General features: G+C 35.3%; 1 protein-coding gene across 4 annotated transcripts in view; it reads right to left on the bottom strand.

The window, feature by feature from the left end:
* Nucleotides 1-14,973, bottom strand: part of PPP1R21 (protein phosphatase 1 regulatory subunit 21) — a 93,420-nt gene that overhangs the window by 38,604 nt on the left and 39,843 nt on the right. For all 4 annotated transcript variants that reach the window (XM_078149503.1, XM_021001271.2, XM_021001272.2 and 1 more), the window contains 5 exons: nt 14,654-14,755; nt 14,474-14,562; nt 7,999-8,135; nt 7,096-7,188; nt 3,708-3,835 (listed from right to left, as the gene is read on the bottom strand). In XM_078149503.1, coding sequence (XP_078005629.1) covers nt 3,708-3,835; nt 7,096-7,188; nt 7,999-8,135; nt 14,474-14,562; nt 14,654-14,755 — 549 coding nt within the window. The remainder of the gene's footprint in view (nt 1-3,707; nt 3,836-7,095; nt 7,189-7,998; nt 8,136-14,473; nt 14,563-14,653; nt 14,756-14,973) is intronic.

Below are 14,973 nucleotides of genomic sequence, written 5' to 3'. Positions count from 1 at the left end.
CTATCTGAAAGCCATGATCAAAAAAAGAGCCTAGACATCATCTTTCAAGAAATTATCAAGGAAAACTGCCCTGATATTTTAGAACCTGAGGGCAAAATAGAAACTGAAAGAATCCACCGATCTGCTCCGGAAAGAGATCCCCAAAGGAAAAATCCTAGGAACATTGTAGCCAAATTCCAGAATTCCCAGGTCAAGAAGAAAATATATTACAAGCTGCCACAAAGAAACAATTCAAGTATTGTGGAAACACAGTCAGGATAACACAAGATTTAGCAGCTTCTACATTAAAGGACCGCAGGACATGGAATATAATATTCCAGAGGGCAAAGGAGATAGGATTACAACCAAGAAATCACCTATCCAGCAACACTGAGTATAATCCTTCAGGGGAAAAACACGGTCATTCAGTGATATAGAGGACTTTCAAGCATTCTTGATGAAAAGACCAGAGCTGAATAGAAAATTTGACTTTCAAATACAAGACTCAAGTGGAACATGAAGAGGTAAACAGGAAAGAGAAATCATAATAGACTTGTTAAAGTTAAACTGTTTACATTCATGTATGGAAAGATAATATTTATAACTCATGAGATCTTTGTCAGTATTAGGGTAGCTGGAGGAGGAAAAATTATATTAATGTAGGTAGATAGACAGATAGATAGATAGATAGACAGATAGATAGATAGATAGATAGATGGATGGCACAGGATGAGTTGAAGATGAAGGGGTCATATCTGGAGAATAAAATTAAGGGATGAGAAAGGATTATACTAGAAGAAGAAAGGGAGAGGTAGAACGGGGTAAATTATCTCACAAAAAAAAACCGAAAAGAAAAGGCTCTTACAGTGGAGGGGAAATGGGGAGGTAAGATGGAATGAGTGAATCTTATTCTCATAGGATTTGGCTTAAGGAAGGAATAACATACACATTCAATTGGGTATGAATATCTGTCTTACCCTACAGGAAAATAGGGGGGGAAGGGGACAAGAGAGCAGGAGGATGATAGGGAGGAGGGCAGATTGGGAAAGGGGGTAATCAGAAGCAAATACTTCTGAGGAGGGACAGGTTCAAAAGAAAGAATAGAATAAATGTGGGGGCAGGATAGGATTAAGGGAAATAGAGTTAGTTTTTCACAACATGTCTACTATGGAAGTGTTTTGCATAGCTGCACATGTATAACCTATATTAAGTTGCTTGCCTTTTCAATGAGTATGGGTGGGGAGGAAGGGAGAAAATTTGGAACCCAAAGTTTTAAAAACATATGTTTAAAAAAAATTGTTTTCACATGCAACTGGGAAATAAGAAATACAGGAAATGGGATACATTAGTCTATCCTGCCCTAAAGGAAAACAGAAGGGGAAGGGGATAAGAGAAGGCAGACTAGGGGAAGGGGTATTCAGAATGCATGTCATCTTGGGATGGGGGGAGGGGCGAGATGGGGTGAAAATTTGGAACTCAAAATCTTGTGGAAGTAAATGTTGACAACTAAAAATAAATTTATATTAAAAAAAATGACAAGCACAAGATACAGTTTGGTAAGAATATATCTCATCAGCTATTAAGTTGTCATCAGTCAACATCTAGGAAGAACTTTACTGCTTCTGGTCAAAGCCTACTATAAAATTTCCATAGTGAAAAAAACATGTGTTCTCTATGTGTTCTCTAAAAAAAAGATTCAACCTTTCAAACAGAGCAAAGCTTTAGTGATTATAAGTACACAGACATCTAACATTTCAAAGTTAGTTGCATCAACAAACAATCATTAACCATGCTGTCTATTGTTCAGGCAGCCAGTATAAAGACAAAGTCTAAATGTCTGATGTGTTGACTTTGGAGAGCAAGCAAATCATCTTTCCTAGAAATGGTTTTAAGTGAATTCTAGATAAAATTACCTCCAAAGATTCATAGGAAATGATGTACAGGGAAATAAGCAGAACCTATGAAAGGATAACTAAGAGGAAGCTGACCTTTGAGTAAATGAAAAAGCAAACATTTATTCTGGAGATGAGGAAACGAGATATCCTTCCTCCTCCATGGCAGAGAGGTGGGAGACTCATAGGAAAGAAGGCTGCATATTTTGTCAGGGCTGGAAACTGTAGTGGGTATATTTGCTTAATTATTTTTGTTACAAAGAAGGATTGAATCTGGAGGATCTGAAGGCATTTTTTTTCTTTTTCAGTGGGGTATTTTGGTTTGATTTTTTTTTTTAATATCTTTGTACAAATTATTTGATGAATCAAAAGGGGGTTTTTGTTCTTTTCTAGAAATGGTTGTAATATAAAAACAAAAGCCATTAAAGAAATATATGTTAAAAATAAGACTAAAATAAAGTTACTTCTGAAAAACTTAGAATACATTCTAGACATGTAAACAGAATAAGAAGAAATGAAGAAGCTTTTCTAGCTCAGGAACCCTACAATAACAGGTGTAAAGGAATCCAATAGTTGCTGCCTTCAATCATGATCATAAGCACTAGTTGGTCCAGAGTCTATGAAAACTTACTGGAGTTTAGAAAAGTAAGCTTCATCAGGTATATAACATGATCTCAAGAAATTTTTTTTTTTACCTAGCATGTTCTACCTGTCAGATAGTATTTTGTTCAGAAATCCAGTCACAGAAATTAGTGCCCATCTGTGAAGTAACCTGTGAATTTGCTGAAACAGAGTTAAGACTGAAACAATCTCTGTAGTAACAATGCTATCCAATTCTTACAGTTCTACAGCTTGACACAACTATTTTGACATATGGGTCAAAGCAGACTCTATTTTTTAAGTATTTGATAAAAACAACAGTAACTACAGCCATACAAACTAAGCTCTAATTCTGCCTAAATCAAAATGGCTAAAATAACTAAGGGATAAATAAAAAATTAAGAAGGTACAATTTTGTCAGGTCATATCACTTAATATTTTTGTTAATGACCAATATTTATTAAGTGCTCACTGACAGCAAATTTATTGAACTAGACTGTTTTCTATCCCCAAAGTTCTTTTATTCAATCAAACTGATCCATATGATTATAGAATTAAAGCTAGAATGGACATTAGAAGGCCATCCAGTCCAAACCTCTCATTTCACAGAAGACTCAATTGAGATATAAAGAGGTTAAAGGGTAGCTGCCAATATAATAATAGTTGTACTCACAATAGTAGTAGTAATAGCTAGCACGTATATAGAATTTTAAGCTTTGCAGAACACTTGACATATGTTGTATCACTGGATCCTCACAAGAACCTTATGAGGTAAGGAGGCAGCTAGGTGGCGCAGTGGATAGAACACTGGTGCTGGACTCAGGAGGATCTAAGTTCAAATCCGGCCTCTGACACATAACACTTTATAGCTGTGTGACCCTGGGCAAGTCACTTAACCCCACTGCCTAACCAAAAAAAGAAAAAAAGAAAGAAGCTTATGAGGTGGATTATCATTATTATCACCACTTTACAGATGAGAAAACTGAAGCCAGGGATGCTGAAGGGACTTGCCCAAGATCACACAGCCTGTCACTGTCTGCGGCATGATTCCCAGAGGTTCTCTTGTCTCTGCTGTACCACTAAGATGTCAGTATTATCATTCTATCATCTAGGTAGAAGAACCAGGATTGGACCCGCAGGCTTCTACACCTCAATTACAGATTCTTTCCACAGTACTATGTATGCTTTTTAAAAAACTGGGCTTTATGTTAATAGGAATAAAATGGGAAAAATTACCTTTCCTGCTCCATTTGTTAATGCCACTACTGAAGAAAGGATGCAGTCATTAGTTGTTATAAGCTTCTGAGTAGCGGTTGGAAGTTCATGCTCTATAGTAGCTTTCTGACTATAGTGCATGGAAATATCTAAAAGAACAACCAAATAAAAACTCGTGTTACTTCACATGACCTTCACATATGTTTATATGCATATATGCATCAACAGCCTTCAAATCCTAGATCCTAGGACCTCAGACGTTACCCGTCCATTGTTTTATATTTACTCTTACAAATGTCAAAGGGGGCAGAGGAAAGGTAATAGATCATCTATAGATATCCTTTGTTAATTAGTTTGCCTAATTATAATTCCAACTTTCGTGAATTTCTTAATTTATGTCGCCAAAAAATTCAAAGGAATACTACCAAAAAGAACTAATATATTAGGAGACTTGTCCAGGGATACCACCTACTCTCTCAAGGCAATGGAACAGAAAGTGTGGTTTCCCTCCAGCCATATGTTAGCCCTAAACTCCCATAACTGGCCAATGACTTTCCTCTAGGCTGAAAACAGGATTTATCAGGTCCTAATGAGGAATTAGACACCAACTAAATAAACAAAGTATTAGACTGTAACAGAAAAGCCAGCACAGGCACACTTTCCTAGAGTCCTTGCTGGATCTTAGCTAGGTAGCCACTCCATGTCTCACTGCCAAGAAGGGTTTAGCCATATCAATCTTTAGCTTTCAATGCTGTTGTCTCTAATCTAAGAACTTTGTAACAATTGGTTCTGGTATTATTGGATGAAAATGTTGGGGAAAAAGGCCCATACACTCACATGAGTAAAAAAGTGCAAAAAAAAAAATAATCCAAACAAAACTCACTTTCTCCAGAACATTAGAAACAGCAACATGGTACAGTGCAAAGTACGCTAGACTAAATTTAAGAAGCCTTGGCTTCAAATCCCACTTCTATAATCTACAAGGTGTGAGCTTTTTTTAACCTCTCTGGCCTTCAGTTTCCACAACTATAGCATGTAGATAAGAATACCTTCAGAAGGCTGGTGTGGAAATCAAACGAAATGTATGTATCGGTGCTTTGTAATAAATAATAAAAGCATTACATGTGGCAGCTGTCAACATAATCATTATATGATGACTGACTACAATTGTACACTGGCACCCACAAAATACAAAAGTGTCCAGAGAAAGACCCCCTTCAAAAAAGTAGGAAGATCCACTGTGGACAATCTGTGGGAGAATATGGACAAAAAGTTTAAGTCATATGGTTAATATACTATAATTTGGGGGTAAGCAGGCCATTATTAAAACAAAAAAAGTTCATTAAAATTTTGAAAATAAAAAACAATTCTGTATATGTTTTCATCAAATGCCTCTGACTAAATGAAAATTCAACTGGACAGCATTTCTTATACAATCAACTTTCTATTCACTGAAATAAACACTTTTTCATGTGGCTAAGCTAAATTTTCCACACAAACTCTTTCACATTTACTGGAATTCTACAAATCTGTAAGAATACCTCTAGCTGTCTGGCAGTCTTTCATGAAATCCCTAATATAACTGGAAAATAAGTACATATACTAAAAGACTGCCATAACCTTCACTGCAAATAGTAATGCTACCAAAGTACCACTACCATCATATCCATGGTTTCAATTATTTATCCCAGTCAAGTCCAGTTGTCTCGATTACTTAGTTCTTTTCTTGACAACTCTAATACCAAAAAAAGAAAATGATACAACTCAGATATAAACTCTTTTCTTATTTCATGTCTAGCCATTTACTCACTTTTAATCTCCTAAAAGATTCAACATTAGCCAAGTTTCAACATAATATTTAAAATGCACAGTATCACATGCTAAAGATTGAGTCTTTAACTTTTGTTACAACTAGGACACATAGTGTTCCAAATTTTGCTTTCACCCAAAAACTTTCCTGTTAAATCTTAGCACAGGCATTTAATCAGAGTAGAACAGGGAGGGGAGAGGTTTGAGATAATACTAAGTTGTTTACATAGGTTTTTTTTTTCCTTTGGAGGAACTCAAAGAACACTCTTAAGATCTCATCAAATCCTCATATTATTTTAATCAAGTTATCTTCACACTATCTTTTAGGCATGGAAAAATATGTAAAAATTTAGGTGACTTCCCATAATTCTTCTTCTCTCCCTACTGCTATCCTTTGACACTCTCTCTTTCTCTCTCTCTCTCTCCTTCTCTCTCATATATATCAGTGCTCAGGAACAGACCAAATTCTAGTATCAGCACAGCATAGTCAAAATTTTAAAACTACAATACCGCTTCTTCAGAATGCAGAAGGCCCTATACCAGGGCCATAACTAGGGATGTCTTGCCATGAGGTCCCTATAAGGAGAGCAACATAGAACAAATAGCAATTACCTGACCTTATGGTTCTGACTCTTCAGTGTGGGATGGGGGACTGATATTCTAATCATATGCTGTATGCCCAACAAAGTAGCAAATGACCACTAAATAGTCCAAAATAGTCATCTTGGACTATTTTCATGAGGCCATGGTATAATATCCACTCCATCCAGAAAATAATAAAAAAATATATATATTACCCTTCAGGTCAAATAGTAAAGTAACTGCCCTGATTCAGATTAAATTTTCAGGGCAAGGTTCTTTACACAACGTTACGTACCATCCCATAAAAGGGCCCCAAAGTTACTTATCCATTGTATTGTTATCTATTTCCACATATGACGTGATCAGTTAATGATTGACATTACTTTTTAAGGACCTATAATAAGGTAATGGACGTGAAAGCTCTCTGTAAAGTATCAAGCACTTGTCAAGAAGGTATCATAGTATCAATGCTATTTAACATGTCCCAAGAGATAAAGAAAACACACAAGAGGCATTTCTTCTGCCCTCCTGATTACATTTTTTAAAGTAAACAAACCTTATACAGACTGATGATAATGAAAATTTTAAAACAGACTTCTTTTTAAACTAGATAACAAAATAAATCCTACTTAATAGACACTTCAAACATAACAGAATATGTGATAAAGCAGTAGGAGTTCAGAAGGATTTAAACCTTTGTTTTCTCAAATCTTTGGAATTTGAAGTTCAATAATAAAGGTTGTGCATTTTACATAAGATGCCAAAATCGATCACATGAAAGATACAGAGAATACATAGTAGTAAAATTCACACACCTTTCCTAAATGTATTCAGTATTTCAGCATCTTGGTTGGTTTTAGAAACTAAACAGATGTTAAGAACAGAAGGACAGTGAACTATGCACTTAAATACAAGCCAAATGCTAATAATGAGTTTAATGTGGAATTTATAAGCATTGACGGTATCATGAAATAGCAAGAATTTCAAAGTTTATTCGCATTCATTTTTTGAAACTTACCTTTCATGACATCATGAAATTCCTGAAGAACTGTAGCAATATGTGTTAATACTGAATTATAGTTTGCCCGAAGTAGTCCATCTGGCTTTGTACCTGAAGTATCAAAATCACAAGTCTAAACATTTTTGCAATATACTCTCCCTGAAAAATTAAATACAATCTATCACCATCATGTAGTTTTAGAAAGGGAAAATGGAAGATCACAAAGCAATGTATGCTGTATACTGCAGGTGTTTACTGAAATCAATGCATGAACATTAACACATAAATCATGATCATTAAAATATACACAATAATTTTTTTCTTTTTAAAGAGTACATGAAGAATTTTAAAAATGCTTCAAGTTGCATCTAGAATCCACAAAGTATCCACTTAATAAACGGCTGCTGCTTGGTTGAATGAATAAATCCTTGAATCTCCAAGAACGCTGTGATAGTTAAGAAAGGAAGTAAATCATTAAGAGAAACCAAATCTTTCATACCCTTTTCCAAATGTGAGTCCTTTAGAAGACTGCTTACCTCATAACCACTGATATTTTCCAATACCTCTTTTTTCTGATTATATTCAGTGACCATACACATTTCAGTATCTATTCAATGCTGCTAAATATACATGATAATTAAAATATCCCAGCACCAAGGAAGCTATAAAGCTCTTGAGAAAGCATCATATCTAACTACCCATTCAATCACCTGGGAGAAAAAAGCTTTTAAAAATAAAGCACAGAAGGGAATAAATTATAATCATGCTACTAAAGATGAGCTTATTCAGTAAAAAGTTGATTTGAATTCCTAAGACTTATTCTCCATTTAAGACTTCAGAAGTCTTCACTGAACTTTTGGTAAGGCCTAAGAAGAGTAAATTCTTCCATTTGAACCAGTAAGAGAGTCAAAACAAACTTACTTGGCAATGCAAGAAGAGCAATATAAGTCTGGAGCTTCTCAAACACAGCAGTCATCTTTTTCACATCACTGTATAATTCTAGATTTCTGGCTCTTAATGCAGATGTGCAAACAGAAGATTCACATTCTTCCTCCAAACTGGGAACAGGTAAATTTTTAAAAGTGAGCACCCTGGATAATTTTAAACTAGCAATAGTAAGCTTTTATTACTACCTAAGTTCTGAAATAGTTATATACTGCTAAGAGGAAAATAAATGTACTGAAATGATTCCCCATGGTTTCTGTGCAAGCAGAGTGATTTAACAGAAACAAGAATTCAATCTTACAAAGTTCTCATTTTTTCCCAATGACACACAAAACTGCTGCTTCCTCTTTTGCTATAGCTACCAATGGACCACTGAGACCAAGAATAAGGTATATATATATATATATCAATTATCTTACTATCCTGAAGTCAGTACTTCACATTGCCAAAAAGACAAAAATCACTTAATACCTGAAACCCTCTCCTGAAGAGGTATGGGCTTTCCCTAACAAAAATAGCCCCTAGAGAAATATTCTGGGATAAAAAAGATCATTTTATATGACAATTCCTACAGAGAATTCATCAAAACAACAGCAGATACTATTGTCACAGATACAAACTACTACAAGAGGCTCAGTAAAAAAACAATTATCAATGTAAAATGGGCATTTCATTGTAAGTCATCACTATCTAAAAATATCTTTCAAAGAAAATAACTGTGGAAAGGGGTAAATCAACATTCTTATGTTGAAAATTAACTCCTAACATACATAAGCTCAAGTTCATGATTTTAAAACCGAAAAAGCTACCTGAGAAAGCTTTACCTCAGGGAAAAAACAAAAACAAAAATAAAAATGGAGTCTTTTAATATAGAAAACCTTGGAGATTATCATCAGAAAGACTTCTTAGGAATTCTTTCCATTTTCCCCCCCCCCATGACCTAACTGCATAATTTTATTTAAATTTCAGATATACTTAATCCCTAGGATACCAAGCCTTTGTGCTATTGAGTCTTTTTTTTTCTGGTCAATTACCTCACCTGAACAAATATAGTAAAGTTCTACTTAAAATGATTAGCAACTTATTACAGAAGTCTAAGAGTTTATGAAGGACATTCTAGGAAAAAACCTTAGCTCAAAAAAAGGCTTTTCAATAAGTCCCTTTTTATAGACAGCCTTAGGTAGATCTCTTGTAAGCATAAGCCAAGTAAGGCATATAACAAAATGGAAACAAAAGAACACTACTCTGTTACTCCATATATAAGACAAGTTTCAAAAGTTTTAAATTCAGTTAAGTTGTAAATATAAGTTCAAGTTTCCTGAAATGTTCTGGAAAAGTCAAGTCTCAAACGTGTAATTCTACTGAACCTTAGGATGTTCAGATCAAAACAAGTAGTTACAGCTGCTGCCAAACCTGGCCGTGAGATCAAAAGATGGAGGCTCAGGCTGTATCCAGTTATATGTCTCACATGTGATGATAATTCAAATACCATAGAACCTTTCTGGGACCTGTTATTGAAATTTCCAGAAAGATACCACCACAATGGAAAAGAAATGCCCACTTGGTTACTGAAATGTTGGCCAAGTTCACCGAAACTGAAGCTTTAGAAGGAAAAATTACGTGACTGGTGTTAACACAAAGCACAGGAAATTTTCCTCAAAACTAGTTACACTCACAGAAGCCCAGAAACAGCTTATAGCGTATTGGCTACCACAGGATCTTAGACTACACCTTAAATGATTCAGGTGGTCAGGGAGTAATCCCAGAGAGAAAATAGGAGTACATTTTGGTTTTGATGAAAGTCTAAAGACAGAGCCCTATTGACAAAGTCACTAAAGTCCCTCAGACCAGACCGCTTTATCAATGATTTGTCCGCTATTGTCATGCATCGGGAGAAAGGGTTTGACTCAGGACACTACACTATATATTGCTTACAATACTGAAGGTTTCTGGGTACAATGCAGTGATTTCAAACTTAACGGGCACTCAGGAAGAAATGTGGAAGGCCCAAGCTTCCATCTTATTTTATACCAAGAGTTTCTACTGGAGGATGGACATTCTATACTCTCAGCTCCTGAATAACTGTCCCCTAGCAAGCAAGCCAGGGAAGAAGCCAACACTCCTCTTACTAAGGAGCTGATCCAAAGACAGTGACTTTCTTTTGTAGCTTGACAGGCTTTGAAATTGGCTGAGGTACACTTTTGTATTCTGGGCATTTTTTTTGTTTTTTATATCTCTTGTCAATCAGTACATAGTATGTTTCTGTGTGTGCGCACGCGCACGCACACACACATATACATATATATACACACATATATATACACACACACAACTTTCTTTTTACAGAAATAAAGTTGGCATAAATTAACATTTGTATGGACAAGAGGTAACTTTTAAACATTTTGTAAAGTACCTGGAGTTTTCCTATATTGCTGAGTTGTTTTGGTTTTTTTTGCAGAAAAAAGTCATTTAAATTTTTAATGTTTACCTCAGACTAGTGTTTATTCTTTTACATCTTTATTTCTAGTCTCATTTTTTTTAAATCATGGATTTCTGAGATTGTCTCTAAAATTCTGGTTATACCATTTTATGCACACTCATTATTACTGCCTTTTTCTAGGCTATTTCAACTGGGCTAATTCTTTTAGGCATAAATATCACTTGCTTTGATAAATCATACCATTTCACCAAAACTGGTGGTCTTATTTTAAGCCAGGTATATATTAACAAAATACTTATTTTCATTGAACAAAACATATTGAACACTGCCACGTGCAAGACTCTGGTAGACACAGAAATGTGCTATTCTTGGCCTTAGTCATTTGAAGAGGAATTAAACCTCCTAGTATAGCTTAATGGTCAACTTTCCTCTACTCCCACCCCCACCCCCCAAAGAGGGCTTTTCTTACAATTTATTTTTAGGTACAGCTCCCTTTGGATTTTATTCTAAATACAGCCAAGTAAGTGACAGCAGGGCCCAATTCAGATAGGCCAGACTATGTAGGAATGTTTTCTTTTCCTTTTAAATACTAGAGCAAAGGAAAATTATTCTCTACTGGGAATACTCAAAATTGTCTTTGTTCAAATGAAAAAGGCAGGTTATAAACTTCGTGTCTTTAAGAGAGCTTAGTATGTAAGTATGGTGAAGAATAGACAAGTACAGCAATAATGATGAATAGGGCTTAGAATCATAAGATTCTAAATGTACTAAATGATTTGTTGTCCACATAAACATCTGTCCAAGTTCCAATAATGAAGACTATTCCTGCCATCAGAATATGTGAATTTAGTGAACGTTACGCAAAGATCATAAGACAAAACATAAATATAGTTTGAACTTTTAGGTATCAAGGTTCTTATCTATTTCTTGCTTAGTAAGGCTAAATCTCCTAAAGAAGCTTTATGTGGTGGTGGTCATCTTCTATTTTCAGTTCACATGAATAGAAATGGAAGGTCTGGAAGGCATGGATTCAAGGAAAGATAACTATACAAAAAGCATGCTTAAGAATCAGTGTAGTATCTATCACACTACACTAAGCATTTTTCCTAAGGACTCGGGGTGGAATTTATTCTCTTGCTGTAAGTATCTCAAGTGTGCATTGTATGCTATTCAAATAGCTTAAAGCCCCAATTAATTTAACTTCCCTAACATTTTAACCAGATTTATCTTTTTAAAAGGTATAGATAAGTAATTCCTGCTTCACGTAACTGGACCTCTACATAAAGTGATCTTTACATAATACAAATTTGTCCAAGGACATGGAGAAGGGAGGAATGAAGGAAAGAACAGCTCAATTATATAGGGAGGGGGCTGGCACAGAGCAGTGAGAGCAAGAGGAGGAATACTTGGGGGCTAGGGTCAGCCACGTGGGAGCCCAGCCAGAATCAAAAGGAAGAACACATGGGCAGGAGGTGGGGGCAGACACGTAGGGGGAAGACACAGACAAAGACAGGAGAGGACGGGTGAGGGGTAGGGGCCAGGAACAGACACACAGTACCCAAGGGCAGACAGAAGGAAGACAAGGAAGACGTGCAAGAGCTGGATACACAGATGAGTGGATAGAGTGAGGTAAAGGTCTTCTCTCTCCATGCTGTAAGCCTCTAGCCAAGCCCCCAATCCAGCGGCAGCAGTGGTCTCTCCATGCATATATTTTTCTGTTTTCACTTGAAGGGTTTTTTTAGGTTTTAGTTTTTATTGTTTTTGGGTTTTGTGGGGGGGGTTTTGGGAGGGGCAAGCCATGAGTGCTGAGCGAAGGGGCAGAAAGCAGAGAGAGCAAGCAGAGAGTATTGTAAAGTTAACATAGGTTATTTTGGGGGATAGATTTCTTTCAGAATTTTTTATGAGAAGTCAAATTTACACTGCATGTTTTAAGGGGCCTAACTAGTAAGTTTCGTGATTACTTTCCTTGTACGTCATAACTGAGGACTACTGTATCTCTCTTTTGGAGGGTAGGGAATGGCAACAGTAGTGCACAAAGCCTCACTCTTGTCATAGGCAAGAAAGATGAACTACTTACTACTGTTCAGATAACTTCCCCTCTTGCCTTGACATTCATATACATCACATTTTTTTTTCAAAAAGTCCTCCTAATTTTCCTGCTTCTTAAGGAAGTGCAAAGATGTGACCTTTCCTAATGTTAAATACTATATATGTCCTCCTTTGGGATCACAAGCCTTAAGCACAGGAGGAAGAAAAAATACCTTCTCCATCACTACTACTATACTGTTAAGATGTTATGTGTCTCCTGCAACTCTCAAAGATTAATCATAAATGTGGAGAAACTCCATTGAAAAACTCAAGCTCAGAAATAGATAAAAGGGCAATGGTGATATTTAACCCAACTCTGTGCAATGAGAATATACCACTGAATAAACAAATGGTTTCTGCCAAAATACAACTTGAATATCAGCTAAATGCTAGCATTCGACATTGTTCATTTCATAAAAAACTATCCAAGTTGTTACTTCAAATTTCAGATATTTGTACCTCATTAGAACTTAATTTTGGGGGAAAAACTAAGCAGTTATTTTAAGTCATAATTTCCTAATACCAAAATATATTCTTATAAGCATAATTCTAATTATAATTCATGCTTATAATGTAAAATTATTTCAACAAAGGAATTAAAGAATAACTTGGCCTTTACATACTTTTTAATTCAAAAACACAAAATAGATATGATTAGGGAAATTTTACTATTTCTATCACAAATAGTACAAAGCTAGAGACCTAACAACTAAAATTAGCTGCATTTTCTCACTACAGCATAAGGAGATCCACATTTAAACATTTTCTAAATTTTACTTTGCAATATATGAACTATTGTTCCTTTTTCTATTATGCTCCAGCCTTGTTGTTTCTTGGTGGTTACAATGACAAGACTTACATATCTTAAGGTGAAAAGAAGAGATACGCAAATTAGAATTCTCAATAATATCTGACACAGTCATAAACAGTGTTGGCATTAATAGGAATAAGAAAGCTGAGAAAGCTTATTTTTTTCATAGGGGGCAAAAAAGTTCAATGTCTATGCACTAATATCTTATTAATGTTAGTATAGAACAAAGTTTCCATTTTATTTTAGCTTTCCCTTTCCCCCTCTTCACCTTAAAGGTTAAGCCCAAAGACAACATTAGGGAAGAATTATGATTTGTAGAAAAAAGAAGAGTGTGCCAACTCCGATTTTTTCATCTCCCTTTCAAGTTTTAGTTAGCAGTCAGGACAAGCAAATATCCTATTTTTCATATTATTTTCCTCCTCTGCCCCAGAAATTTTAAGACTGAAAATTTAGGGTCATCAAAGGAAGACTTTTATACCTGAAATGTCTATTTGCAAATTCAAATTTTAAAAAAAGGATTTACAAAGAATATTTGCATGTAAAATTTACCTGTCACAACATAGGGACTTGGTTTAATTTGACTACATCAATATATAATATATCCCCAAAACACCAGAAAGTAACAAAGAAAAGCTACCCATTTTTCATAAATGTATTATTTAGGAATGATAATTATAGTGTTTTTAAAAATTGTTTCCATGCATCATAATCCATTGGAAAGAAGAGTTGGAGAAATTATAGCTTAAGACTTTGTACCAAGTTCACTCGGAAATTTAAGTTTATCTGTGGAATGACATGACTTCAAACCCTTTCCTTCAGCCAGTCACTCCCTAAGCCTTAGTTTCCTCCTATGTAAAATGGGGATGGTTGAGCTAAACATCTCACAGCATTGTTGTGAGGAAAGCACTTTATGAAATATAAAGTACTTTATAAATATGAGGTATCATTGTTACTCAAACCAAGCTTTTTTTTTTCAATAAAAGTTCAAACCTGGAGTAGATCAAACAAGTTCAGGTATGACACAAGATGAACATTTTCTATTTTAATGATATTCTGAGAAGACCAGGCTACAAGTGGGCAATTCACGAAGACTGACCTCAAGGGAAAAGTACCTTTTTAACTGATAAGGAAGGATCTTCCTAAGGAAAGATACATAGCATGTTAAATGCTCTGAAAAAGTTTTCAATTGCACAGTGGTCTCCTAGAAAAGAAAAATAATCACAATGTTAATAGAATTACTTGCACAAAGAAGAATTCTCATTTCCTAGAAATAGTAAGTGGAAGAAAATTACCAGGACTGTCACAGTATCTTCAGTAATACTCTCAAATAAGCGAAGCATTCCTTCCTCAAGAGGGCGAACATAGGATGCATTTTCATGAAGGTACTGTGAAAACTGCAGAGAAAAAAAAGGCCTGAGCTAAATTATTGAAAATAAAAAATGTCAACAAGTTCATTAGTGAATTTACTGGGCTGTATAAGAATGCTCAAGAAAATTTTGATAAGAATAAACTGCCTTGAAAGAAAACTCAAGCTTTAAATGAAAAGTGATTCCCCCCTTCCCTCCCTATGCCCCCTGCTCTGGCTGGTTTCAAAATCTTTACTCTCCATTCA

The sequence above is a fragment of the Phascolarctos cinereus genome, unplaced genomic scaffold (genome assembly GCF_003287225.1).
Source record: "Phascolarctos cinereus isolate Bilbo 61053 unplaced genomic scaffold, phaCin_HiC Scaffold_2;HRSCAF=192, whole genome shotgun sequence".
Classification (NCBI taxonomy): domain Eukaryota; kingdom Metazoa; phylum Chordata; class Mammalia; order Diprotodontia; family Phascolarctidae; genus Phascolarctos; species Phascolarctos cinereus.
The sequence above is the reverse complement of the archived record's forward strand: the minus strand, read 5'-3'. Positions and strand labels throughout refer to the sequence as shown.